This window comes from Microtus oregoni, unplaced genomic scaffold, assembly GCF_018167655.1.
Source record: "Microtus oregoni isolate MIOR12 unplaced genomic scaffold, Mior012 000000F_ref0000247, whole genome shotgun sequence".
Classification (NCBI taxonomy): Eukaryota; Metazoa; Chordata; class Mammalia; order Rodentia; family Cricetidae; genus Microtus; species Microtus oregoni.
Window position 1 is genome coordinate 76357673 of NW_024543059.1, and position 27993 is coordinate 76385665.

The window sequence follows — 27993 nt, forward strand, 5'->3', positions numbered from 1 at the left end:
AGAGGTTTACTGTAATTTCAGTTTTATACTGGTCATATGCCACATCCTGTGTTAGCTTTGGTAATCTAAACTATGAAGTGAATTAAATGAAATCTGTGTCCCTGCTTTGCAATAAGGAAAACAAAATTCTCCCCAAGAACTGCTACCATGCTAGAACATGATCACACACAAAAAGATTACTAGCCAATGAGAAATTCTGGGCATAGAAAATCAAATTCAGAATCAGAAGACAGGTGGAAGGTACAAAACGTTTTCTGACGCCAGAGCATCTATGAGGGAAAAAACTTCATAATAAAATACTAGAAAAGAGAATTTTGAAGCAGGCAAGGAAGAAGAGGGGCCCCTACACCTGGAAGGCAAGGGCAGGACTCTCTAGAAAGCTGACATTAAAGTCCATCACTGGGGTGGATTTATGTATGTGTCTCTTATTGATAAACCGAATATTCCACTTGGTCAGTTGTGACATAAATGTGCTCTCTAGTTATGATAAATTTCACATGTGTATCTTGGAATGTTCTTGGCTATGGTTCTTACTAACTTCACCTTCTGCCCAAACAGAAAAAAAAACAAGATTGTACCTTAGTAGGAACCCAAGTCTATGCCAGCAGCACTGGGTTTTCTTCACATTATCTGTCTAATAAATATCCCTTATGTTTCCAGGTTTTCCGTCTGTCAGTTCTTAACCAACAGATCAATACTTGACTGCATGGAAAAACTTCAAAACTGCATTACACATATCTACCCAGAAAGCTCCCCACCCCCAGCATGGTGGGGTACACCTGTAACCTCACTATTAGTTCAATAGTAGGGAGATCTCCAGTTAGGGAGATCTAAGCTACAGGGCAAGACCCTGTATCAAAAACAAGCAAGCAATTAGCATTTTCATACATTAGTCAAAAGCATTTCCTCTATCATTAGCTTTTAAAGATACTTCTGATGACTACAAAATGCGAAATGCCAGCAAACTTACCATCCTTCACGTTAATCATTTAGTTTGGTGATTATTGATGAATATTTGCAAATCACTTCCCATCACGAGTTTCTGTCTGAGGCTCAAGAGAGTGCCGATTCACTGTACCCTCGCAAAAATAATGGGATATTCTATTTGCACACCTTTCTTCACACATGAATGACTTATTATTTTAAGTTGCTTAGATTTGCTTAGCAAAGTTTTTTTTTAAGGTTTATTCATCTACATTGATTCTGAAGAGCATCCACATCTCTAACTAAGCCCTGATTTAAACATGGGTGTGCCGATAGCCACAGAGCCAAAATGTAGGCTTCCTATCATGAATCCACTTCTTATTAGTTGTTTGTCATTTGTGTCACTGTCTTATTTTAGAATTTCCTACAAGTATACTTATGCAATATGTAAGCTTTGCAAACTAGTTGTTCATTTAGCCCACTTTTCTGATGACCCATGCTCTTGGGGTATGCTCGTCGGCATTATCGGTAATATCCATAGGATTCACGTACCAGCGTCCTTAAACATTTATAGTTCAATTTCAAAGACTACTTTATTAATATTGATTTCAGGTACAGGAAGGAAGAAGGAAAATGCAGTAACAACTTAGGTTTCAAACCATTAAGTCATTTCACCGGCATCCTCTGAGCCGGTCTGTGTACTTGGATACCAAAGAGTCAAGTGCATTAGTTTAAGTGCTAGCGCTGAAATCCTGATTGGTCTCCACAAAAATCAACAAAATGACCAACTCAAAAAAATGTTTATCATTCATATTTTTTTTCAGATGTAACTACTGCCCTGGCATTGAAGCACGTTAAGACGGTAAGATCTGATTGCCAATGAAGCATATTACTCACAAGGCTAGGCATTTATGAAACCGTGTCTTGTATCCAACTGGGGCCAGGGCAGGATTTCATTACATAATCCTAGCTGGCCAGGAACTGGCCCTGTAGACAAGGCGGGCCTCCAACTCACAGTACTCCTGCCTTCCGCTTTCAAGGCTATCTGGTGCCGGAAACCAGGATTTAAAGCATAATTTGAGAACGTGGACCTTTCCCTTAGACTTGCTTCACTTTGGGACAGGATGTTTGAATTGGCAACGGCTAGTGCTCCTGAAAAATCCCAAGCCCTTTTGATGATTTCTCCTGGATCTCAACTTTCCTACCTGAACTTACTGAACTTTCTTTTTTTTTTTTTTAAAGGCAGGGTCTCCCGCAACGCAAGATGACCTGAATTTAGGATTCTGCGTCCACCTCCCAGGTGCTGGGATTAGAGATTTTCCACCACTTCAACCAACTGAACTACATCTCCAGCCTGGAACTTTTCATTTTTAAAAGAAAACCTTGCTAGCAGTGCACCATTAAGGTCTCTCCACAATACTGGCAGTATAGACACTGCCCCGCAAACGAGACTATTTGAAGAATAAAAAAAAAATCCTTTTTGTGTAGTCTAAGTAATGGCAACGAGTCCTTAGCATCAACCTCCAGCTATGGTTGCGGTACTGGAAGTCACTTGCTGGGTGACTTCCGACCCGCTGCTGCAGGCGGGAGGCTCGCATGCCTTAGCTACAAAGTTTAAAGACAGAACTTGCGCTCTAGGCTCCCCGCGGGATCCTTCCCGCTCGATAGCGACGCAAAGCCAGAAACGCCACAGAGAGAAGAGAAAATCGCCTAGGATCAGGGTTCAACCCAGTAAAAGACAGCCAAGAACAGCGCCTCCGGTCAGGCTGAGACGCCAAAGCGGAAGCGGGAGGAAATGACGCACGCGCCGGCCGCCGGAAGCGGGGCCGCAAGAAGCGTGTCCAATGGGAGCACGGGAGCGGCAGGGGGCGTGGCGGCACAGGCCTCCCGGGGCTGCCGGGGCGGTGACCGGCGCGGGCGGCGGATGGCGAGCGGGCCATGCGGACGGCTGGCGACCCGGGACCCCACGGCCCTGCGCTCGTCCCTCGCGCCGCGGTAGCCCGGTACCCGCGTGCCTAGCGGTGGCCTTTGTCCCCTGGGTCGCCGATTGCCGCGCTCCGGCCGGCGCGGATGCAGCTGCTCCGCCTGGGCTCGCGGCTGGAGGAGGAGCGGCGGCGCCGGGCGGCATGCGATGGGGAACTGCTGCTGGACGCAGTGCTTCGGGCTGCTCCGCCGGGAAACGGGGCGGCTGCAGCGAGCCGGCGGAGGGTAAGCGGCAGCGCAGGCCCGGGAGGCCCGGCCGAAGGTCGGCGGTGATGGTCCCTGCCGCCCCCGTCCAAGCTCTCTGTCCCCGAGGATCCGCCTCGGGAGGCAGCGTCCCCGGTGTGCACCCGGCATTGACTCCTGGACACACCCTGCTTTGAATTTGTTTCGTGTCAAATCGTCCTTCCACGTCTTTGATTTTCTTTTGGGCCTTAACAGAGCAGGTGAAAACCTGGCCCCGAGGTTAATGCCTCAGGTGAATTTTAAGTAGAAGTCACTTTCTCCAGGCTCTGATGAACTAACTCTGTTAGGTCTAGAGCTGCCGGATCACAGCGCACATTGGACATTTAAGTGATTGGTGCGGCACTATGTAATTCTTTTCATATTAATACTTAGAAATTTGGAAAGGATAGCACACTGTGATTGCCACTCGCGTTCTTGGTAATCCAAGTATCGCCAAACATCACTTCTCTTGTGCGAAGTGGAATATGCTTATGTTTTTTCTATCCACGCCATCCAATAGCAAAATTTTATGATTATCTTCTTGTTATACTTTTTATTTCCTAGAGTACTGTGAAGAAAAACGAGGCACATAGCACATAGCGTTGGTGTTGACTTTATTGTTACTATTTCCCAGGAACTTTAGCCTAGAATTAAAAAATCTAAGCCAGGCACTATTTTGTACTTTCTTAAGCATACTGCCAGATTTTCAGCCAATAGCTTTGTACCTTCCAGCATGCGTACTGAAACCAAGGGATTTATAATTTAGAATCTTTGAGTCATGGAGACGTTTTAAAATATGATTCAGTAATCGGGCAGCATATCCCCTGGGATTCAGAATAACTAAGGCTTTACACTGTGCATCCCTAGAATCGGAATGAATGGACTTAGAAGATTTCTGCTTAGTTTGGTATTTTGATTTTCCTGATTTCTATACTGTTATGGTCACAGGGGAGTGACATCTGTTTAATATTGTAATACAAAATCATATTGTTGTAAGTTTTGTGTGGATGAACCCTTTCACTAAGCTATGCAAATAGACTCATGGAAGAATTGAACATGTACCATCTTTGGCTTTAGGTTATTTCCTTGGAAGGTGTAATGTTCTAACTTAGGGAAGGAGTGTTTTGTATTCCGTGGTAGATAAAACATTTTTATATTTAACATTACTTGGATTCCCCTCGCCCACGGTGATTTTACAAATGACATTTTGCATATACTGTTCATTAAAATTGTGGATTCTACTGGTTGAACACGAGCTTGGCAGCATAGGATAGGAGTAACAGGAGGAACTGAGGGAGTCAAGTGTGCGTTGTCTGTACATATGTCATAATTCTTGATCGTGAGTCTGCACTTTGCCCTGGGTAGACACTTTGAGTAAGCCCTATGTGGCATGGATACTGATCTAAGACCATCTGACCAGTACCAATCCTGTTTCCTTACTTGAATCTTCTGGTGAACGCACTGATTAGTCTTAACAATTCTTGGCAGCATCCTGGAAGCATGTAGTTACTTAAACACAGTAACATTAAACAATCTTTCAGTTTAGTTGCTATGTTAGGCATGCATTTGACCAGTTAGTAGTTACTTCTAGAGGTGAAAAAAAAAATGGATAATCACAAAAGTTTACCTTGATTTTATGTCACTGTACTTATCATGACTAGAAAAATATAGGACATCCTAGCCTTTCCTAGGCTCATTTAGGCTGAACTCCACAGGGGTGTTTTGTCATTCGAGGCCTGATTTCTTAGCCTTGCAGATTTCCCTGGAGTCTCTCAAAACGAGATCACTAACTCTGCACTATTCAGTCTCAACACTATAATTACCAACTGTACTCGAGTGCGCTCTAGGATTTTATATGCTAGGATAACTGCTGACCAGTCAAAATATCAGTGTAAGTGCTAAAGCAAGTTGGAGACCTTAACTGCCAAGAAACAGAATGTTGATATCCTGAGGGGTTAACCTTCTTCATTTTGAGGGTTAGCTGATGAGCACATTTTGAAGAACTCCATATGCTCGCCAATTCCGTTTCTCTGGACAATATTAGAAGTGTGTGTTAACTTTTAGCATGTCCCTTGAACTTCTGATTGTTCTGTCTAGAACTCCCACAACTCCCAAATTCTGGGAATAGAGGTGTGCAACCTCTCCTGGTTCATGCAGTGCTGGGGCTTGAATCCTGGGTGTCACATGGTTTAAGACAGCTCTCTCCAGCTGAGCCACATCCCCAGCCGTCCATGGCACTTTCTCTTAGATAGGTTCTTGGAAACCTAGTTGTGTTTTGTTGTGTTCAATTTTAATTCCAGACTTTAGGTCGCGGTAAAATTGCCCACACTTGGTCCAGTTAAGATGTATGACTTATGCAAAGGTGTGACCTATCATGTTCGGTGTGCTCTATTTAATGGGTGTCAGTCCTTTGGGTTCTAGCTGCAGACTTGCTTCCAGACAATGGTTTTCAGTGATTTGCTTATCCTTTCCCAGTGAAAATGACTCGGTGCCTGCAATGTTGAGCTGTTTGCTGTGTGCCAGGCAGTATTCGAAATACTACACGTTATCTCGTTTATTCTTTTGCACACTCCTGTCTCTTGAAAATTTTGTACACTAGCTAGCCAAGATGCTTGAGACCAATTTCTTAAATTTTTCAATAGGATTTTGGAATATTTCTATATACAACACTCTTAGACATGGACCCAAGTTGTATTTCATACACACTTTATATACCTGAAAGTGATTTTGTATTATTTTTAGTCTGTCTGGTTTTACACTGTTTGCTTTAAACAGTGTAATGTTTATGTAATGTTTGTCTTAATGTTACCCAGGCTGGCTTCAAACTCTCCTGCATTTGACCGTCTTCTTGTCATGTGAAGTCAGGTGTGGAATTTCCACGTTGTGGCCTCAGGTTGGCTCACAAAAGGTTTTAGAGTTTGGAGTATTTTGAATTTTGAACTTTTAGATTAATGTTATTGAGCTTGCACTTGTATTATAGGCTGAAAACCAAAGCTTAGAGAGTTTAACTGGCCTGAGATAACAGAGCTGGAATTGCAGTCAAAGTCCCTCTGCAACCAGAGCCCTTATCTGGTAATAGCTTATAGCTTTTTATTTTGTAGATAACATTTCTTACCCTCTGTGTCTGTGAAGAATCCTGGATGCTCTTGGTGAAGAATTTATGAGTAGCTCAACAACTTGACCCTGTCTCGTGTGATAAGCTTCTTGAAGCTGTTTACTTGATCTCTGCAGCGTCCTGCCATCTTCTCCTTTTCTGTCTCTTTCTTGGCTAGTCTTACTCTTTCTAGCTGTCAGATAATGGGGTTTCTGGTGTCTTTCCTTCATTTAATTACCTTTACATGTACACTGCCTATCCCAAGGAAATTTAGCCTTTCCTCTTACTTCAGCCCCTACCATTTCGTGTACCTTTGTAGACTACTAAAAGGATGCTCTTGCCAAAGATTCTGTTTTAGTTTCCCTTCATACACTTGGACTCTGTTTTGTCTTTCTAAGTGTTGGCTTTCTTTTCATCCAATTAGTGGCTTCCAAATTGTTCTCCTAGTACTATCTGAATCTCATTGTAGTTGGGCTTTCTCCACTGCATCGTGGTGTTTCCTTGTTTAATGACTTCTGCTGCTATTTCCTATAGCTAAATTTCTGGATCTTGTTTTTCTCCTGCAGCAGCCTGATCACTTATGTGGAATTCATGTTCATCATATATCCATCATATATCCATTTTATCGTGTGCATTCCTGTGTTTCAGCATCTGTAACTTAATTTTGTTCTCAGCTAAAACACATCAATACAAGTAGATCTGAAAAAAAAAGCATTTTTAAAACTTAAAGAAATGAAGATATTCTTGTTTCAAAACAACATATTTACAAATCTTCATATTTTAACTTTTTGATAAAATGTTATCCTTCATTTGAAAATAGTATTGATCCTATCTTGCCAGCCTTACTCTCCTCAATTCTCCAATTGGCCACTCTTTTAGCATCCTGTGCTCCAGCCGGGTTGTGTTATCCCTGATGCTAAGGAGCAGTGTTCTCTCACCCTTTGCCTTTACGTGTGATGTTTTGCCATACTGTGTGTTGCTAAGATAGGGGAATCTGTGTTGTCAATAGTAAGGGATTTGTTTTATTGGTGTGCATATTTATGGGCTTTGAGAAACTTATAGATTAAAGATGCTTCTGAGATTTCACACGTTACCTTTCACAGTAGTGGATTTAAATTAATACAAAAAACGTGGCCTGTTCTGTGTTGCCGCTTAGAGATTTCAGGACTTTGCTCTGATCTTTGTTCTTCCTGGATATATTTTTTTCCCAGTGTACTTTTGGGTACTACTGTGAACCACATGCGTTTATCCACTCCCTGTATCCTGTTGTTCCGTCTGCTCCGTCTGTGTTCTGAGACACTACCTGCTCACGCCCAGTGGCTGTCAGTACAACTTGCAGTCCATCTCACAGTGCTGCGCTCACCTTTCATTCTCAGCCCTTTCTTCCTTCTGGTTTTTAAACCCGAATTATTTTTTACTTTATTGTTTCCTACATTCTTAGAAAACTGCTCTACAGCCACCTTGGCTGTGAACCTGAGGCTCATAATACCCCTTCCTTCCTGTGTCTGCAGCCTCTGCGTCTGTGCTGGCTCGTTGTGTGTGTTTGTTGTTGTCAAGATGACACAAACCTAAACATATTTTAGAAGAGGGAATCTCTCCTGAGGAACTGACTGCATCAGATTGGCCTGCAGATTCCTCATTTTAGTGCTTACCCCACTTCTAGGATAAAGGCTAAAATCTGCAAAACCTTTAATGTGTCCTTCCAGATTCTACACTATGTATTTCTTGCCTGTTTTTTTTCTTTTCTTGTCTCTGTGTTACATTCTTCCTTGAATCTGTTTCTTCCCTTTTCACTTAGATAACACCTGCTTACTCATCTTTTCACTGGCTATTCAAGAATTATCTTCCAGAGTTTTCTTGAAGCATCACCAATCCTTTGGCAATAAGAGCTCACAGCCCTGCTAAACGGACTGCTCTTCTGAGCTCCTCTTACCTACTTAGCCTTTTGAATACACGCTTTGCAGTCGTGTCCACGCTGATCTTGGCTTCCTGTTGAATACCTGGGTCCTAGTTAAGTTCGTAGCCCATAGTAGATGTAAGTAATTGTGACTCTCGGAATATAGTTTCTTTACTATGTCACTGTTTTCACATCCCTGGCTTTTGATCTCTGATATTCCGAACCACCCTTTCCCCTATTTGGGTATGGGCTGATTCCTCTTCAGGGTGATTAAAACACAGCCTTGTTTGTAATTTAAATTTGTGTCTTCCCTGTTTGACTTTAAGGTTAATTATTGTTTATTTTCATGTCCTAAATATTAACACGTTGCTTTGCCTGTCATTCAGTAACTTAGAGAAGGAAGAAGAGGAGATCCGGTGTCACCCATGAAAAGAAGTCACATATCTTACTTTCCACAAGCAGGGGATGAGTTCAGGTGTGCACACAGCATGGAAACTGGAGGCCTGAGCTTCCTTTTGTTACTAGTGTCCTCTTGAGCATGCTCTTCTCAAGAGGCAGTGGCTGTTTTGTTTGTTTTTAGTCTATGTTTTCTGTCTTTGCCGTGCACAGAAGGAAAACCTAACTCCACTGCTCTTCCAAGGCATAAAAATAATTTTCTGAATATCCATTCTAAATTTCATCATTCAGAAGGCACTGTTAATAGTAACTCTTTTTCCTTTATGATTACCAGTTCTGTAAGGCCTCCACAGATACATAGCCATATGTCTACCAGTAGCTGCAACGTAGATACACAGTGACATTCGTCATGAGGCATTGGCTCCAATGCAAACTGTCAATGTCTGCGGTATACAAGCTACTGACCCAGGAAAGCCAGTTTGAGTCCCAGCACATAGGCAGAAGACAGCCAGGCCATCAGCTCAGGCAGTGAGGCAGAGAATAGGCATGACATACTCACGTTGGCATCATCCCTCCTTGAGACATCTGTCAATCTTACCCCTTCAGATTTGAGTGGTTAAACCTCCGCTGAAATATTTGATGTCAGCTGGAGAGCAGTGCCCATCATCATCTTCATAATAGTGTTTGCCAGCATATGATTCATATCCTGCCCAGTCTTTTGTTGGGAGTGGGGAGGTATCTTGGGAGGCTTTTAATTTTTAGTAGACTTTGGAACCACTTACCTTTGTTGCTCATCATTTATTTATAATCTTCAACCAAAAGACGAAGGATCGTCTTACTGTATTTCACCAGGTAGGATATAAAATGAGTTGAAAAAGAAGAATACCAATGTGTACTTTTGAGTTTTATTGTTTTTTTTAACCCACTATGCACCATAACAGAAAAGCATTAAAAACTTCATTTTCAGCCTGTTTTCAACAAGATTTAAATTTATCTTTGTATCTTGATAACAAGGCAGTACATTTTTTACTCCCAAGCTATTCTGAATTCCTTTTATTAATGCCCCATGTCCCAACCACAGTCTGTTTTGTTTCTCTGCTGCTCTTTTTATGTTGAGCCCACATTCACGTTTTTAGTGGTAGAATGAACACAGGAATCTGTCTCATGTTGAGACTCCCTCTCATGTTGAGACTCCTCAGGGACATAAGGATTGTCTACTAGTCAAGCATGGTGACGCCCAACTTTGCAGAGCTCCAGGCTAAGATGGGAAATACACTTCTGTTTTCTTTAATTGCTGTTTAGATCGCCCTGGTGCTAAGTGTGCATCTTATTACAGCCATGGTCAAGTTTTGCCTGCTATTTCTTACCTCCCTTTTCTCATGCGCAGATGCTTGACTTGATAAAAGTTAAATGTACATGAGATGTGACTGTAATCATTGTCTTCTCCACTCAGTTCTGTGGCCCTGCTGTATTCCCAGAGGACTCTGCTGGCTTCTCACCTCCCTGTTTCTTATCCTTTCCCTGCTGAAGTCTTGCATCTCTGACTTGCCCTGTTTACATTTTCGCTGTCCCCATTCTTGCCTTTTGTCTCTTGCACATGGTAACCCCATTAGGATTCTGACCCCACTTCCCATCATTCTCACTGTCCAATCCTTCCCCAGGATTTTTTTATCCCCTAAGTATTTGTCTGCTTCTCTCACTGGCACCACCCTAACCCAAGCGATCCTTGGTTTCTCCCCAGCCTCAAGTTGGTCACATGTATTATTCATGCGTTCACTCTGCATCATCTCCACTCAGTGCCCTCAGACTCTGTGGTTCCTGGCACTTGATGCAAGCTTATGCTGACTTGCCTAGCTAGATTTAAGGAAAGAATTGTGTTCTTGCTCCTCTGTAATTACCTCAGATACAGTAAATATTTGTTATGTTTATCTTTGCCCCCAGTGACTTTGAACAATGCTTGTCCGAAACTCTTATTTTCATACCTGATCACCCACTCATCTCTCTTCCTTTGCAGCATTAAATTATATTTTATAATACCACAGTTTATCCATTGATAAATTGATGGACATTTCTGTTATTCCGAGGGTGGTTGTTTTTTGCTGTTACCATTAGTTAGCATTCTAATGACATCACAAAAGATTCCCAGGAATGAAATGACAGGTTCATTGCTTATGCACATCTTCATCAGTATTAAACTGTGTTAAAGTTTTTCAAGTTTATGACAGTGTATACTTTTACTAATAAGAGATTTCCATTGCTCCACTTCCTTAGTACTAAGAAGGTACTTTTTGGGGGGCTGGAGAGATGGCTCAGTTGTTAAGAGCATTGCCTGCTCTTCCAAAGGTCCTGAGTTCAATTCCCGGCAACCACATGGTGGCTCACGACCATCTGTAATGAGGTCTGATGCCCTCTTCTGACCTGCAGGCATACACGCAGACAGAATATGGTATACATAATAAATAAATTAAAAAAGGTACTTTTTTCTAGCCCATTAATGTGGAATGCCAAGTATTTGTACAAGAACTTCATTATAGCCCTTTGTGCCTGTAACAAATAGAATGTACAGAAATTCTCTTAGTGATCGCAATGGAAATAAATATAAGAAACTAGGAATGAGTAATAGGAAATATTTCAAATTATAACAGTAGCCGGGCAGTAGTGGCACACACCTTTAATCCCAGCACTGGGGGGTGGCGGAGGATGGTAGGTCTCTGAGTTCAAGGACAGCCTGATCTATAGAGCTAGTTACAGGACAGCCAGGGCTATGCAGAGAAATCCTGTCTCGAAAAAACAAAACAAATAAAAAACCAGAAGTGTAGGCATGAAGATAGAGAGAAAGAGAATAGAGCACTTGTAGGTGACACAGCCGTCTTCACAGCAAGGTGACTGCCTCTTGTCACGTTGGGAGAATGGCTGCTTCCAACCTGAAATAGTTAGTGGAACTGAACAAAATCTGTTATTTTATGTATGTTGTCCAATCCGGAGACTCTTCCTTCTTGTGCCCCTTCTTTTTCTCTTATTCCTAGCTCAACTATCCAAGGTGGCAGCAGTGACCTTGTAACCCATTTTTCTGTTGATTTTTGCTACAAACAGGACCTGGGGGACTCTGTAGGTGGAGTTTTCCTGTCCTGCCATAGTTCTCAAATAAACACACTGAGGCTTATATTAATTACAAATGTTCAGCCAATAGTTCAGGCTTGTTACTAACTAGCTCTTACAACTTAACATATTTCTATCCATCTGTATGCTGCCCTGAGGCTTGAGGCTTTTACCTCTCTATCCTGCCTTGTGTATCCAATTCTTTTGGCTGGCTGGTGACTCCTGACTCTGCCCTTCTCCTTCCCAACATTCTCAGTTTTACTTTCCCACCTAACCTTACTCTGTTCCACTATTGGCCAGTCAGCTTGTTTATTAAACTAATCACAGTGACACATCTTCACAGTGTACAAAAGGATTATTCCACAGCAGACTTCCTCATTTGTTGGTGCCATCTTGCTTGTTAACTCCAAGAATCTCTGAACTTGGGAGTTATCTAGTTTATTATCGTAAGTGAAATAATTTGAAGCTGAGTAGCTTGGCCCTTACCTACTTTTTTAAAATATTTATTTATTTATTATGGATACAATATTCTGTTTGCATATATGCCTGCAGGCTAGACGAGGACACCAGACCTCATTACAGATGGTTGTGAGCCACCATGTGGTTGCTGGGAATCGAACTCAGGTCCTTTGGAAGAGCACACAATGCTCTTAACCGCTGAGCCCCCCTTACCTACTTTCTTAAGTGTGTATTTTCTTCTCTTAACCCTAGTGTTTGAAATCTGTACCAAAGGAACACTAGCTCTTCTTCCCAAAGCATTCAGTGTCTTTAGTCACGTTGTACAAATGTGAAAAGAGAAAAGTTTTTATCTTCTTGTTTTCTCGTATAAGCATGATAGAAGAAAATCAGATTTTCCATTCTGGATTGCTCTTTTTTTTTTTTTAAGTAAATCCAGAAACTTTTGTACAATCTGACCCATTTAAATGTGCTAACAATAGAGTTCTAGAAAGTAGGATGGCTGTTTATCCCTTATTCATAGATAGTATGATTTAAATTACTTGACCTGTTTTGAATGTTATCAGCTATTTGTTACCTATGTTTGGTGAGAATCTTTTTTATGAAAAACGCAGCCATGTGTTACGTGAAAGCACTAATGTGGATGCATTACATCTAAAGTGAACACAGCTGGACTCACAGCTGTGCTCTTAGTCCTGGAACCTGTGTGCGGATGTTTTCAGCTGCAGAACTGATAGATTAAACACAGAGACGGGATGAACTGATGACATTCTGGGCATTTTTCACATCTGACCTTGCAAATATGCTGAGGAGCTTAGTGACTGAAGTAGATATTTCGGTTGCTTTTGTTCTGTCTTTAACATCCAGTTTGATTTGACATTTCATAGCCCCCCAAATTCAGACGGTTGCATTTCCAGTGCTTCATAGCATTTACCATACAGGACAGTGGGGTTCACTCTGGGGTAACTGCCGCTGTAGGAGTGTGGAGGAAAGGAAGTTCCTAAGAAATAAGCAGGAACCGTTCTGGACACGTTCTGTATTCTTGAAGTCTGCACTCCTCACCGTGTTAGCACCCGGACGCTTGGCTTTGCGTGGACATTGCACTGCAGGCTGCACACTTGTTCCGTTTCTAACCTTCCTCATCTCTGACAGCTCCATCTTGATTTCCACTCTCTCTCATAGTCCACCTCTGTTAGCACATTCTGCCTGTCTGTCTTCGTGGTTCTTGTCATTCTCTGTGCTGCCTCTTACAGCAGCAACTCATCTCTGAGATCCCCTAGGGAAGTTCTTACAGCGCTGAAGGCTTCTGAAAATTGTGTGAGGAATTGAACAGTTATGGACTTGTGCATTCTAGTGAGGCAGAGCAGTGGCTGTTGATGGGTGTGGCAGCCATGGTAAAGGTGAATATGGAACTAACCATAACAGTGGATGCGTTAGGATCTTGGGTGATTGACAAAAGACTCGCCCTTCACTCTGGAACAGATCTGTGAGGTAGAAAATAAGTCAAGATAGCTTTTTGTATTCCAGATTTGTTAAACCTAGCAGTTCATAGTGTGGAAGACTTGAGTCCTGGGTCCTTCATGCTTTTGATGGAGTCCCCACTGAAGGGCACTGCGGTGGACTGGCACTACCTGTGCTCTAAGGAGGCATCATTGAAATGTTCTTTCTTGTTTCGTTTGTGAAGGCATAAGAAAAGAACAAAAGCTTTCTGTGAATATATGACTATTATCTAGAAGGCTCTCTTTGTCTTGTTTTGTCTTAAGACTAAGACCTGGCTATGTAGCCTGAGCTGGATTCAGACTCACTGCAGCTCTTCTGTCTCAGCCCTTTAAGCAATGGGATTGCAGGCAGGAGCGCCCCCAGCTGTAGATCATCATTCGGCTTCACACGTTGCCAGATATTACCCTTCCAGAATTGTGATATTTTGCATATCTAAAATATAAAGGGCATACTCATTGTATATTATTTAGTATGATCATTTGTGTATTTTTAAAGGACTTTCTAGTTTTTGACATATTAATTATACATAATAATGAAATCCACTGAAATATTCATACATAATATGTCAATGCATAATGACATGACAGACGCATAATGTGATTTGGTTATATTCACCTCCATTATTAACAAGATATTTTACTTGATAACAGTAAAGGAAAATAAATTTTAAATGTCATTGTATTCTTTACTATGTGATAATTGTATAAATTATTACAGTCTTAGTATGCATTAGTGCCAATAAAAAGATTGGTTAACTAAATTTAAACATCTAAACATCTGGTGTGAATGCCTTTAATCCCAGTAGTCGGGAGGCAGAGGCAGGCCCTCTCAGTGAGTTCGAGGCCAGCCTGGTCTACAACGTGAGTTTTAGGACAAGCAGGGTTATTATACAGAGAAACCCTGTCTCAAAAAACCAAAAGAAAAAAATACCCTAAACTATATAGTCTTAGATAAATTTGGTTTTTTGAAATTCAAGGTGTTCTATATTTCTTGTTGTTTGCTTTATGAATACTTTATGCCATAATATTAAATCTATTTTAAGAGTTCGTTGTGATTTTTATCATTTTTATCTTTTTCTTCCCAGATCAAAGTACTTTAGAACATGCCCACGAGGAGAGCATTTGACCATAGAGGTGAGTCCTTGAGCAATTAGTGGAATCCAAAAACGTCCACAGTTCTTTTTTTTCTTCTTCTTTTCTTTGATGTGTTTTATGTGTGTAAGATTTTGCCTGCATGTGAGGGCACCATATGTATGCAGTGCTGACAGAGACCAGAAGAGGGCAGCAGATTCCTAGTGAGTTACAGACTTTGAAACAAGGCTTTGCTAGAAGCTCTGGCTGGTCTTGAACTGGCTTTGTAGACCAGACTGGCCTTGAACTCTCTGAGCTCCTCCTGACTCTGTCTCCCAAGTGCTGAAATTAAAGGCAAGTTAACCTGGGTCTTTAAGATAAGGGGAATGAGGGCTGGAGACGTGGCTCAGTGGTTCCGAGCACTAGCTACTCTTCCAGAGGACCTGGGTTCAACTCCCACACCCACATGGCAGCGCACAGCTGTCTATAACTCCAGTTCCAGAGAATCTGGCACCTTCATATCAAATGAACATAAAATAGTTAAATAAATACTTACAAAGAAAGATGGGGAATGGTTCAGCACCACGTCTAGTATGGGTTATAAAATTTACATCACATGTGTCCAGTGTTTATTTCAGTATTGTCCCTTGTTTGGGAGGCAGGTCCCAGGAGTACTTGGTTAGCACTCTGAGCCACATCCGCATCCCTCTTAGTTCACTTTTTATTGTGAGACGGGGTCTCACTGACTCTCACAGGCTGGACTTAAACCCACGCCGTCACCAAGGCTGGTCTTCCTGCCTCTGCCTTCAGAGTAACTGAGATCTGTACCACCAGGCCTGGCTTGGTATTGTGAATTCTGATGCACAGAAAAAGAATTATATATGCTTGTTTGTGTTAGCCATTTTGTGGACTAGAATATACCAATATGCTGATTATAAAAGACACTCATATAAAGATGAGTACCTTATAAAGATGTTATTTTGAAGGTTAAGAGTCGTGTCGGTTTCTTGTGAGATGTGTACACTCGGCAAACATCCCTCCTGATGGTTGTCTTTTTATCCTTTCAGTTTGAGAACCTAGTAGAGAGCGATGAGGTAAGCATATAACTTACAGTCTGTTCTTCCTGATTGGTGCTTTAGTTTTACCTTTATTGTCTTGCTTTTTACTTCTTTCTCATCCCTTCTGCATCTTTTTCTTCTTTGATTAATTTATTTTAGTAAGAATTCAGAATTTTCTACTGTATTGTGAATATGTTGCTGGACACAAGAGGGTTTTTTGTGGTTTTTTTTTTTTTGCCTTTTATAGAATCCAAGAAACTTCAAAAAGAAGATATTTCTAATTCCTTTCCCTTACATAAGTAGAATACTTCAATCTAGAATCCCTGTTTTCTGTGGCTTTTTGAAGGTAGAATGTATGTATGATTATAAAATTCCTCACTTTAACCTTTACCTCCATCAATTGTTATTAATATTGATTTTCTATATCATTTTATTAAAAGCTCAGTCAAATTTAAGATGAATGTAAGAATAGAAATGCCAAAATCTTTTTAAAAAAATACAATTTCGAGTCAGTGAGCTGTGCTATATACTGCGGAGGCACAGTTAGGAGAGTTTGAGTCTGTGTGCTGAGGTCCAGCGTTAGCCGTGTGAATGTGTGCAGAGGACTCCCTTTCCTAGGGTCCTCCGAAAGGGAAATGTGTCTACTTTCCTCTGAGTGTTTACATCACGGGACCACGGAGATAACTCAGCGGGTAAAGGCCCTTGCCACCAGGCCTGAGTTCAGCCGCCAGGACCTACCTGGCAGAAGAGGGAAGCTGACTCCTCCAAGTTGTCCTCTGACCCCCACATGCCTGCCATGACTCACGTGTGGAGTGGAGCACAAATATACATACATAAGTAGTAAAATGTAATTTTAAGTTATTAAAGTAGTTTAAATTTGTCCATTTCAACATTTCACAAAGTAATTTGATAGAAAGACTGCCCCAGCCAGGCAGGACTGGCACACACCTTTAATCCCAGCATTTGAGAGGCAGAAGCAGGTAGATCTATGGGTTCAAGGCCAGCCTGGTCTACACAGTGAGTTCCAGGTCAACGAAGGCTACACAGAGAAACCCTGTATAGAAAAAAAAAAAAAGAAAAAAAGATCTTCCAAAAGCAGGCACATACAACATCATCTAGTAGATAGTTTAGGGAACCAGCCTTTGTTTTTCTAGAGAAGCAGCACCCGCCTTCTTTGAAGTCTCCTCCCTTCCCTTCTCAGCGGTTCCTCCGTCTCCTTCTCCTCCACAAATAAGGCTTCTTTCAGCTTCATAGCCCACGTCAGCAGCATCTTGCTTCTCAGAAGAGCCGGTGCCTTTCCCTGAGGTGCTCTTTAGGAGTCTGCTAGGGGTGTTTTGCTAGTTCTCACTCTGCTGACCAGCCCTTCTCCTGCTCCACCTGGTCCTGGCTACTCACCATCCTGTTTTGTGATGCTACTTCCCACATGACTGTGGACCTTTGAGAATTTAATTCATTATTTTGTAAAAGAAACTGGCCCAACCCATTTTTTTCTTCTTTTTAGATTTATTTTTTATTTTTATTCACGTACGTGTATATTCTGCTGAGTATATGCCATGTGTGCGGGTACTTTCAGAGAGCAAAAGAAGGCAGTAGATCAGGTCCTCTGCAGCTGGAATCACAGGCGGCTGTAAATCACATGGTTTGGGTGCTGGGAACTAAACTCAGATCCCTCTGCAAGAGCAACACTGGGCATAAAAATCATTTTCCCAGCCCCAACTCATGTATGTGGTGGTTTAAATGTTTCAGAATTCCCATGAATGCTGGCAGCAAATCCTCCTAGGGGAACTAAGATAGACTCCTGAAACCTGTGTTCTTAGCCTTTCATCACATGATAAATTTATAGGCTTATTCCATGTGTTTCTATTGAAAATACTTTCCTTAGCATAGGTGCTAGCTCGAACTTTGAACTCACTGTCAACACGCTTTACTGAAACTTTTCTGCCCACATAGTCTCTGTGCAAGATCCGTCACACCTTGTGCTAGGAACATCAGGGAGCAGCTGTACACCATAATGGGGGGTGAGGGTTGTATTTTAAGCCAAAATCTCTCAGTGCTAGGGATTATTTTAAATAGTGAAGCCACAGAGCACAAAATGGAGGCGGCATGACAGAAGTTCCCCTTCTGCATGAGACCTGTAACGAAGGCAGAGTGACAGCCATTGTACTTCCCATCCTTGGCCGGCTCCCAGTCATTTGCTCGTCTGCATGCTCTCAAGTGGCCAGAAAGTCTGTGGCAGTGGTTCTCAACCCTCCTAACACTGCAGCCCTTGATACAGTTCCTCATGGAGTGGCCCCAGCCGTAACATTAGTTTGCTTACTTCATAACTGTAATTTTGCTACTGTTAGGAATGATATGTGATCCCCCATACACAAAGGGGTCATGACCCATAGGTGGAGAACAAGAGTACTGACTTCCAGGGCAGGGTTACAAAAAAACTTTTTAATAGGTATGTAAATTTTAAAACTTTAAGATCTGAATAGCAGACCGCCACACATGTTGAAGACATAGTGAGTGTGTTGTCTGACACTTCCTAACTGTGAGTTCATTTCCTACATAACAAATATTAGAAAAATTTAAGAATTATCCAACAAATGGTTATTCTATAATTGAGTTTTGCCTTTGAAAAATAGTAAAGGTTTTTTTGTTTGTTTTAAATCCTTTTAATAATGAATTTGCTTACTGTGGCAGAAGTAGGTAAGTAAAAATATTTTTGATTAAATGAAAATTGCTTTGGCTTGCCTTAGTGAGTACAACTAGTGAAAATCCTTTTACTTGTTTAATTTTCGTGCAGGGGGAGAGTCCAGGAAGCAGCCATAGGTAAGGCTTTTCAAAACCATAAAATGTTTAAGTGTTATGTGACAGAACTTTTCCTGGGGAGATACAACACACCCATCTCTCACTCCAGACAGGGAGCCCAGACAGACTACAAAGTACAGACACCGCTGAGTCCCCCTTGAGGTACCAGTGAGTTAGCAGAAGTGACTCAAAAGACAGCTGGATCACCTAGGCCACCCCAGTACGAGTGACAGCTCACAAGACTGGGGACCTGGAGCTTGCTGCACAGCCTACAAGTGGTTCAATTGGCTGGGCTACAGGGTCCTTTCCAGGTACCTTGGTTGGTCTAAAGTTCTTGTAGGCAACTGGTCTGATCTCAGAGTCTTCTTTGCAGCTTGGTTTATCTAAGAGGGACTAGCAGCTTTCATTGTTCACTGTAGCAGGAAAGGGGCCTAGTGAATCCAGTCAGTTTCAGGGACTTTCTGAAGCCATTTTGAGTGTGTGAGCCCTTGAAATAAGCATTCCAGAAAGTTTCTTATCATAGTCTTCAAGACCGTGAACACTGGTGTTTCAGAAGCAAAATTTTCTCTTTATATAAAAGAAAAATAGCCAGGTGGTGGTGGTGCACGCCTTTAATCTCAGCAGTGAGGAGACAGGACAGGCTACAAAGATACAGAGGAACCCTGTCTCAAAAAACCGAGAGAAAGAGAGAGAGAACGAACTAATAATTGCCCCAAATACTATTCTGAATAATAAAAATGTTTGTTTATGCCAATTTATCAATTTTCTGTCTAAGTTAGGCCTAGGTTATAAATAATTTAGTTTTCTTAGAGCCACTTAGCACTGACAACTCCATCTCTTTTCTTGTCCTACCCCGTTTTCTTGATTGTGACATTCTAAACAGTGGTTCTCAGCCTGTGGAAGGAGACCCCCTCTGGGGTCTTTTCACAGTGGTCACACATCACATATTTACATTATATACATAACAGTAGCGAAGTTACAGTGTGAAATAGCAACAAAAATAATTTGATGGTAGGGGAGGTCACCAAAACGTGAGAAACTATTAAAGAGCCGCAGGGTTAGGGAGGTTGAGAACCACTCTACAAAAACATTCTACAATTCAAAACCCCTCTTACTACTTCAGAAGTAACTAGAACCTTATACTGTAGTTTATTCACATAGTCTTCTGTGAATTATCTGCTGTTAAATTGCATAGACTGCTTGCTAAAGAAGGCTTGGTCTTTAACTCAGAAGTTCCTAAGCAGGAGAGATGGCTCAGTGGTTAAGAGCACTGACTGCTGGTCCACAGGTTTGATTTCCAGCACCTGCAGGGTGGCTCACTATCATCTGTAACTCCAGTTGTAGGGGATCCAATACCTTCTTCTGGCCTCCCTGGGTACCAGGCATGTCGTGGTGCCTAGACATACATGCAGGCAGGATAACCCATACACATAAAAAAGAAAGATGTTCCTAATGTCAAGGGAATTGTTTCCTTTTTGGTCATTTTGCTCTTGCATTTTTTTTAGTTTAGCAAACCTTATTGGGCAGCTATCCATGTGCTAGATACTATGTTAGATACTGGGATTGAAAGGTTGAGTGTGCACTTGATGTGATGTTGCAGATTGTGATGGCTGCACTGGAAACAAAATCAGGTGAAGTAGGCTTCTGATAGCACACTCAGGAAGATTGCCTGGGCTGCACGAACCTCTTAAAAAGAAAAAAGCAAAGGCTGAGAATATGGTTTGGTGGTAGAATACTTGTGTGGCATGCACAAGGCCTCCCTTGTGCAAAGCCCTGGTTAGTCTAGTCTCAAGTTCACTGGTGCGTGCGCTCGCTCTCTCTCTCTCTCTCTCTCTCTCTCTCTCTCTCTCTCAACTGTTATAAAACATACTAGTGAAGCTAGGGAATATGTGACAAAGTATGTGTGGGGAGGTTGTCCAAAGGGGCTTCTTTTAAGCCAATGACATCTGGCTTAATCTCTAAAGAGTTGGTTAGCAATTATTAGCCTGGCGAAGGAGACCTTCATGTATAGTCAAAAAATGTGCATACAAAGTGAGATAATTGATGAGAAGGAAGCACTGGGGGACTGTATAGAGTGATGGAAATGTGTGTCTTGCTTTCAGTGGAAGATATGGAGAAAACAGTAAAAGTCTGCACAGGTTCAAACCAGACAGAATCCCAGCACTGACAAGGGGGAAGTTGACACAGGGTCCCACCCCTAACCAAGAAGCTGTTTGTAGTTGGCACCTGCCAGGACAAGCAATTTTAGTTCTCTTCGATGGAGTGTTTGTGTGTGTGTGTGTGTGTGTGTGCATGCGCTTATGTACATACGTATATGTATATACATCAGCCACACCCAGGAGTAGTTGGCCAAAACAAAACAGATTCCATTTTTTTGTAAGCCTTTTGTTTTGTTTTGGTATTTTTTTTTAATCTTAACTGATTTTCTTTTTAGTTATCTGTTTTCATTTTTGTTTTATGTTTATTTTTCTTCTTTTTGAGGCAAGAGAAGAGAGGGCATGAAATTGGATGGAGAAAGAGGTAGAGAAGATCTGGGAGGCATTAAGGGAAGGGAAAGAATACAATTGAAATATATTACGTGAGAAGTTTTAAGTTAGCTTTTAAATAAATATATCTAAGGTCTTAGTATTGTTGTACTTTGCTTTGTTTCAGGATGTGTTTGTCTGGGGTTGGGAATCTGCTACACAGCCCAGCTGGCCTCGAGTTCTGTGTGGTTCAGAGTGGCCTTTAATTATTGATCCTTCTGAATGCTAAGAATTTTAGCCTACTTTGCCATGCCCAGGGGTAACCAGCTCAGTGGTAGAGCATTTATCTAGCATTTACTAAGTCAGAGGGTCCTTTCCCACCCACCCCCTCAGAGGGCTGGGCTCGCAAACCTGTGGAGAATGATAAAATGGAGCGGGAGGAAGAGTGTGTGGGAATTACAGAGGCACTCAGTGGAAGAGTTTGAAAACAAATGAGAAGTGGTAGGAAGGCGAGAGGTAAATGGGTCTGGCCAGGCTAGGGGGGATGCTCAGCCTGTTCAGGAAACTTCAGTAGGAAGGACTTAAGTTGTTTAACAACACAGAAGCCATTGAGTCCAGCGTACTGGAGTGGCGGACGCTGAGGACTGTGCACTGATGAGTGAGGGCAAGCAAGGACGAGAGGACAGGATCCTAGTTGTGCCACGTGCTCGCCCCTAATCTGCGTCCATCTCATTGCCTTCACATGTAATCGCTGCCTCTATACTTCCTATGTTGTTGGGAGCAGCTGGCACAATATACGTGCAAAGCTTCTAAGTGTAGCGATGACCTCAGGTAGGTTACTGCCTCGTTAGGACAGGGAAGGAAGAATAATTTGATATATTTAAGCAAGGAAGTAGAGGTCAAAATGAAGTTACCTTTAAGAAAAAGTTTGAACTTAAAGTTACAGAGTTATGTAGGCAGTCACGTGGTAAGTTAAAGGACTGTTGCTGGAGACTGGGGGCCAAATTGTTGCCACATTTTTTCCTTCGCAGCCCACAGCAGAAAGGACTAAAGTGGAAAATGTTCAGGGCCCAGAGATAGGCAGAATAATTGGTGTGATGAACACAGGAGGGTGTGTGGTAAGAAAGGAATTGGGGCCTGCTGTGAGATCCCCGCTGTCCTGAGTGGAGGCCAGGAGATACTGGCTGGAAGGCGCAGTGTGAGGAAGGAGCCCGGGGTGATGGGTGGGAGGGCTAGGCTCTGGCTGTGAGCCCTGGGAAAAGAGTTGTGCTCTGTGGTGAGCTGTTTGGGTGTAGTGTAGGATAGCTGTCAGGTAGAGCCTGTGCAGAGAGTAGCCAAGTCTGTACTTCGTAACGGGCAGCTACAGAGAAAAGGAAAGCATATCCTCTTACACCAACAGGAAGACTACAATTGTATTTCAGTTTATACTCTCACAATTGAAGCTCTATCAGGTTGCTTTCATTCAGTTTTGGGTAGGAAAAGTTTAGCGTTCCCCTGGCTTTGGAATGTTTTATTTGGACTCAGGTTCATCAGAAGGCTTTTGTTTGTTTTGTTTCCCTTCCCCTCCCTCCCTGTTCCCCAGGCCACTTACTGAGGAAGAAATTGTTGACTTACAAGAGAGGCATTATGATTCGATTGCTGAAAAGCAGAAAGACGTGGATAGGAAACTCCAGAGGGAGGTAAGTGCTATACCCTGTTGATTAAATATTCTTGAAGCCTGTTGGTGGGGGTCTTACCGGTGTGTTACCAACAGTCACTGGCCTCTGTTTTCATAACTACAGAGAAAAATGATTTAAAAGTGGAAGCTTATTCCGCCTTACTGTGATTGGTTTGATAGAGGTCATGTGATGTCGCAGCCAAACAGGTAGTTCTCGGTTCGCTAACAGGAATGCCAAGCCAGAACAAGCACCTTTGCCGCAGCCAGCCTAAATCAGCTGCTCCGTTTCTCACTGAGCCGTGTTTAAGGTTTTGTTTGTCTTGGGTTTTTTTATTCTCAGTGAACCAAGGACCCTACCAGTCACAGTTGTTACATAAATCTATGGATGTGGCCTGTGATCACAGCTTCATTATCACTGAACTAAAGAGAATTAGTTGTATTCCACTCCACAGTGAAAGCAGTCTTTTGAGCTGGGCATGGTGCTATGTGCCTATAACCCCAGCCCTTGAGAGGTGCAGGCAAGAGAATGAGTTTGAGGCTGGCCTTAGGAACAAGCAAGTTCAATGTTGGCCTGAATCTATATATTTAAGGAGACCCTGTACCAGAAGTAACCTTCTGGCCTCTAGGCCAGCTATAGTGTACAAGGTGCTGGGCTCAGTCTGCAGTACCAGAGGGAATTGTTTAAAGTAAAAATAAAAACAGTATGTTTAGTACCATTAGTAAGTTACAGTGTGTTAATTTAATCTACACAGGAGATGACGACAGTACTCTAAAGAAGAAAGGTTAATACTTGGTGTGTTAACTTTGGTTTCATATGCAGTACTTACCACTGAGCTTCTGTGTAAGCTGTTGTGGGAGATAAGAGCTTAAATTGGAAAGCAGTTTTTGAATGATGAATGCTAATAAAATTGAAAAATATGTATGGATGTCAATTAAATGGAAAGACCAGAATTCGGAAAAAAGCATGATATTATTATTGGCCTTGTATTTAGGGCTCTTTGATTTGTGAGGGCCAAACCTACTACAGTCGGGGTGACAAGTATTAAAATGGTGACTGGAAATGAGGATCATTGCATTTTCTAAAGAACTCATTCATGTCTTACATAACATCTGGGGTATGTTGTGGGCAGCCACAAAAATAGCAGGATTGATATGCTTCATAGATATCATTATTTTCAATGATTTCTGTTTTGTTTTGTAATCGGAATAGCTGGTGTTTAGAGCAGCTAGACAGGTTCTGGTTTCCGTTAATCCTTACCGTTTTGTTCATGTACAGTTAGCCTTACAAGAGGAGAAGTTAAGACTAGAAGAAGAAGCTTTATACGCTGCCCAGCGTGAAGCAGCCAGGGCAGCAAGGCAGCGAAAGCTCCTGGAGGTGAGGGGGAAGACCCCAGCGCACACCAGGGTTACCTCTCCTTGTTTTCTCTGACTATTCCAAGTTGGGACTTTCCTGCTAGAATCAACAGCTCCTTGGGAAGCAGAGGATGTACTTACGCATATATCCCTAGGATTCTCAAAGGCAAATGAATCCATCCTGACCTTCTAGAAGAAACATAAACATGATACTGTGTACTCTACAGCTTTAGATTAGCAGGAACTGATCCTTGTTTAGCCTAAGATGAATCCTAGGGTTCTGAATTCATATCCTTTTAGGGAAAATGTATTTAGAAGGCAAATATTTCAAAACTGGTCTTCAGTATAATTTCTCAAGCATTTTATTGTATTTTCATGAAGATTTTTTAAAACAATTTCTTAAATTATAAGATTCTTAATCTTATACTTAATATAAGTCAAGATATATGATTAAGATACTTAATATAAGTCAAGATATATGATTTATGGCTCACTAGGGGTATTGTTTAATTCTCAATTTCTTATGTGTCTGAGACACTAAGAGGTAGAGTCTTGAACTTCTTTGGCATATTATCAGGGAAGACAGATGTACCATCTCTTACCATGACATGGGGTTATGGCATTATTCCACATGCTTGACAACTGTCAGGAGCACATTTTTATAGCAGTGGCAGGAACGCTACTAAGAAGGTTCTTAGTTGAAAATTCACAGCAGTCTGGGAGAAAGGGGGCATTTGAAATCCCTACTCTACAGACGAGGAAGGTGAAGGGCAGGTTTTATAGCTGGGACCCCGGAGAGCCAGAGTCGAGGCCGGTGGTACTTAGCCGGTACACTGCTTACTGTCTCCCTCCGCCATTGCCTGGGTGGGTTTGCCACCAGTGTTGTGGTCCAGTGTTGAGTACAAAACTCAGATCACACGGAGATTTAGACAAACTGAAAAATCTTGTCTTTGTGATTTCTATGCCCCCACTTCTCTCCTCCTTCCCTCCCTCCCTCCCTTCTCTCTCTCCCTCTCGCCCTCCCTCTCTCTCTCTTTCTCTCTTCATGGGGGTGGGTTTCAGCAGGGTCCTTATGGGGAAGTGTCCTTTTTAGTATATCCTAAGTGCTGGAAAATGTTAAAATCAACTTCACTTTCTATGAAACTAATTGATGCTCTTAATATAGGCATTCTTTTTACAATAATAAATTCTCTGCCATATCTGGTTAAAGCAGTGGTTCTCAACCTGTGGGTTGTGATCCCTTTAGGGGTCAAAAGATCACTTTCACAGGGGTTGTATATCAGATATTTACATTATGATTCATAGCAGTAGCAAATTTATAGTTATGAAGTAGCAATAAAAGTAATGTTATAGTTGGGGGCCACCACAACATGAAGAACTGTATTGAAGGGTCACAGCATTAGGAAGGTTGAGAACCACTGGGTTAAAGCATTCCACTGAAGCATGTGTCACTGTGAGTAATCGAGGTTCTCTGTGTTCTTGCTTCCATGGCTAAACGCTGGTTCTGGGAATACATCATTTGCATATCATACATGAACCCAACTGTACAGACACGTGCTGGTTCATTGCTTTTCATAGTAACTGAATCTGCTAAGGCAGGAAAGTAGCCATCTGTATTTAAAAGATTCAGAAGCAGAAGGTTACACTGTGCCGGGAATACACAGCCACTATCAAAGCACAGCTCCAAGAGGTCTAGAGAAGCCTGTGCTGAGTCCCAGATTCTCCACCGCCATTAACATCCCCGAGTCAGCTCAGCCTTCCAAACCCTTACATTTCTCCTTATTCCGTGTCAAAGAAGACGGCAGCATGACCTGAATGCAGGCTTCCTGCCATACCCTTCTAGTCATGGAGGTTCTTAGAGTGATGAGAACGTGAGGGGCTCCAGTACACTTCACAACAGCGGAATTCTCAGTCTGACAGCATCACACTGATGAGCTGAGAGTAATTCTGTCCTTAAATAGAAGGATGTAGAAGTAGCGATGAAGGAAAAGACTTCAGTGGAATAATGCTAACTTTTTGTTTTTAGAAACTAGGCAAAGGATGTTGGCATGGGTATTTTTTTTAAAAGCGTTAACATCAAAATAATTCTGTATTACATTGTGTTTCCAAAGCAAGAAAAGCAGAGAGCTACACAGCGCTATCATCCTGGCAGTGGAGACTATCAAAGGTAAAGAGCAACGTGTCTCCTCCTCCATTTGTGGCACAAAGTGTTATTTCCAGACAGACCACTGTTCTCAAGATGTGTGTAAATGTATTCACACACTCGAGACCCCGGGTTCAATCCTAACACCCTTTCATATATACACTCATATACTTTCCTCTAAAACATTATCATAGAGAATACTGAGAACTTCTTTTAGCTCTATGATCATTTATTCAAATGACTTTGATGCATTTGTAAGGATAACAGCATCTTCATGTAGAAAGGGCTGTGGTAACTGGACTCCTTCAGGTAAGTTGGTAGCAACCTTCATTGTTTATTTTCCTTAATGAGGAACATGCTCATGCTTGTTGGTCAAGGGTTATTGTGAATTGAACTTACCAATCAGCTTTGAGGATTGGCCTTCACAGTTAATCTGTTTTCAGTTTCATGGTAGCATTAAAAATATTAAGACCCATTTTCACCAGAATATTCTGATTGTACAGCAGTTACAACTTGGGGAAGAGGCTTCAGGCGAGAAATCCCATCACTCACATAAGTATTCTGTTAGTCTATTCCAGACGCATTTCCTAAATTCGCTTTTATTACAGTGCAGGACCAGAAGACGACTTCGAATCTTGTTTGAGAAACATGAAGTCACAGTACGAAGTTTTTCGAAGCAGTAGTAAGTCTTTTAAAAGATTCTCTCCACATTCTCAGTTTACTTTTTGCCACATTAAGAGCTGTGTTTGTGGAAGCTTGGAGGAACATTAAGATTTAGAGAGCCAGTCGTTACCCAGGAAAAGATAAGAAAGCACACGGCTGCTTATGGGAAGAGCACAGTGACATCTCGTTCGTTTGGTGTGTGTTCCAGGACTCTCATCTGATGCCACAGTACTGACACCAAATACTGAAAGCAGCTGTGACTTAATGACCAAAACCAAATCAACTAGTGGGAATGACGACAGCACCTCCCTAGACCTGGAGTGGGAAGATGAAGAAGGTCTGTCACCTTGTCCCTCGGAGTCACACTGACCCTTGTTGGTCCAAAGGTTTCTGCCTTGTGTTTAGTGGTTTTTAAATTGAGTATATTCAAGCCCATTAAAAAAATTATTATCAGACTTTTTTTTTTCTTTAGTAGAGTTTCACTGTGTAGTCTTAGCTGTCTAGGAGTTCACTCTGTAGACCAAGCTGGCCTGAACTCATAGAGATCCACCCACCTCTGCCTGCTGAGTACTAGGCTTCAAGACATGAGTACAACATCCAGCTGACAATGACTATTATTTGTTTCTTAATGTGTAGGTTTCTGTGTGTTTGTGTGCACATGTATAGCAAGTCTTTCTCCATCCTGCCAGCCAACTCCAAAATTATGACCAGAGACTTCCTATTAATTGTGAAAGCTCAGCTGATAGCTTAGGCTTGTTTCAATTAACCCATACCTTTTCATCTACATTCTTTTACATAGCTCGGTTACCTTTATGCTGTATTGCCCATGCTGCTTCCTCTGCATCTCCTGACATCTCTCTTCTTCCCAGCGTCCTCTACCCAGATTCCTGCCTAGCTGTTGGCCATTCAGCTTTTTATTAAACTAATCAGTGACACTGTGTGCAAAAAGTTTATCCCACAACACACATGTGCACACCACAACATGTGTGAAGGACAGGGAACAGCTCTTCTACAGGACTCCGGAAGCTCAGCCCAGCACTTAGCTGTGGATCTCTGCATCTGCTTCCATCAGTTACTGGGTCTAGGTTCTGTGATGAAATTAGGGTAGTCATCAGTCTGTTTACAAGGGAAGGCCAGTTCAGGCACCCTCTCCACTATTGCTAGGTTTCTTAGCTGGGGTCATTCTTGTGGATTCCTGGGAGTTTCTCTAGTACCAG

The 27993-nt window shown here is 42.0% G+C and overlaps 1 protein-coding gene across 3 annotated transcripts in view; it reads left to right on the forward strand.

The window, feature by feature from the left end:
• Positions 1–2789: 2789 nt before the first annotated feature.
• The window catches only part of Ap1ar (adaptor related protein complex 1 associated regulatory protein), a 29474-nt gene continuing 4270 nt past the window's right edge, over positions 2790–27993 (forward strand). The window contains exons 1-9 of one of the 3 annotated variants that reach the window (XM_041656630.1): positions 2790–3132; positions 14656–14704; positions 15709–15735; positions 18491–18516; positions 22543–22639; positions 23894–23992; positions 26082–26137; positions 26722–26795; positions 26985–27113. In XM_041656630.1, coding sequence (XP_041512564.1) covers positions 3056–3132; positions 14656–14704; positions 15709–15735; positions 18491–18516; positions 22543–22639; positions 23894–23992; positions 26082–26137; positions 26722–26795; positions 26985–27113 — 634 coding nt within the window. In that variant the 5' untranslated portion in view covers positions 2790–3055. The remainder of the gene's footprint in view (positions 3133–14655; positions 14705–15708; positions 15736–18490; positions 18517–22542; positions 22640–23893; positions 23993–26081; positions 26138–26721; positions 26796–26984; positions 27114–27993) is intronic. The other 2 variants (XM_041656637.1, XM_041656647.1) reach the window with 2 other exon arrangements.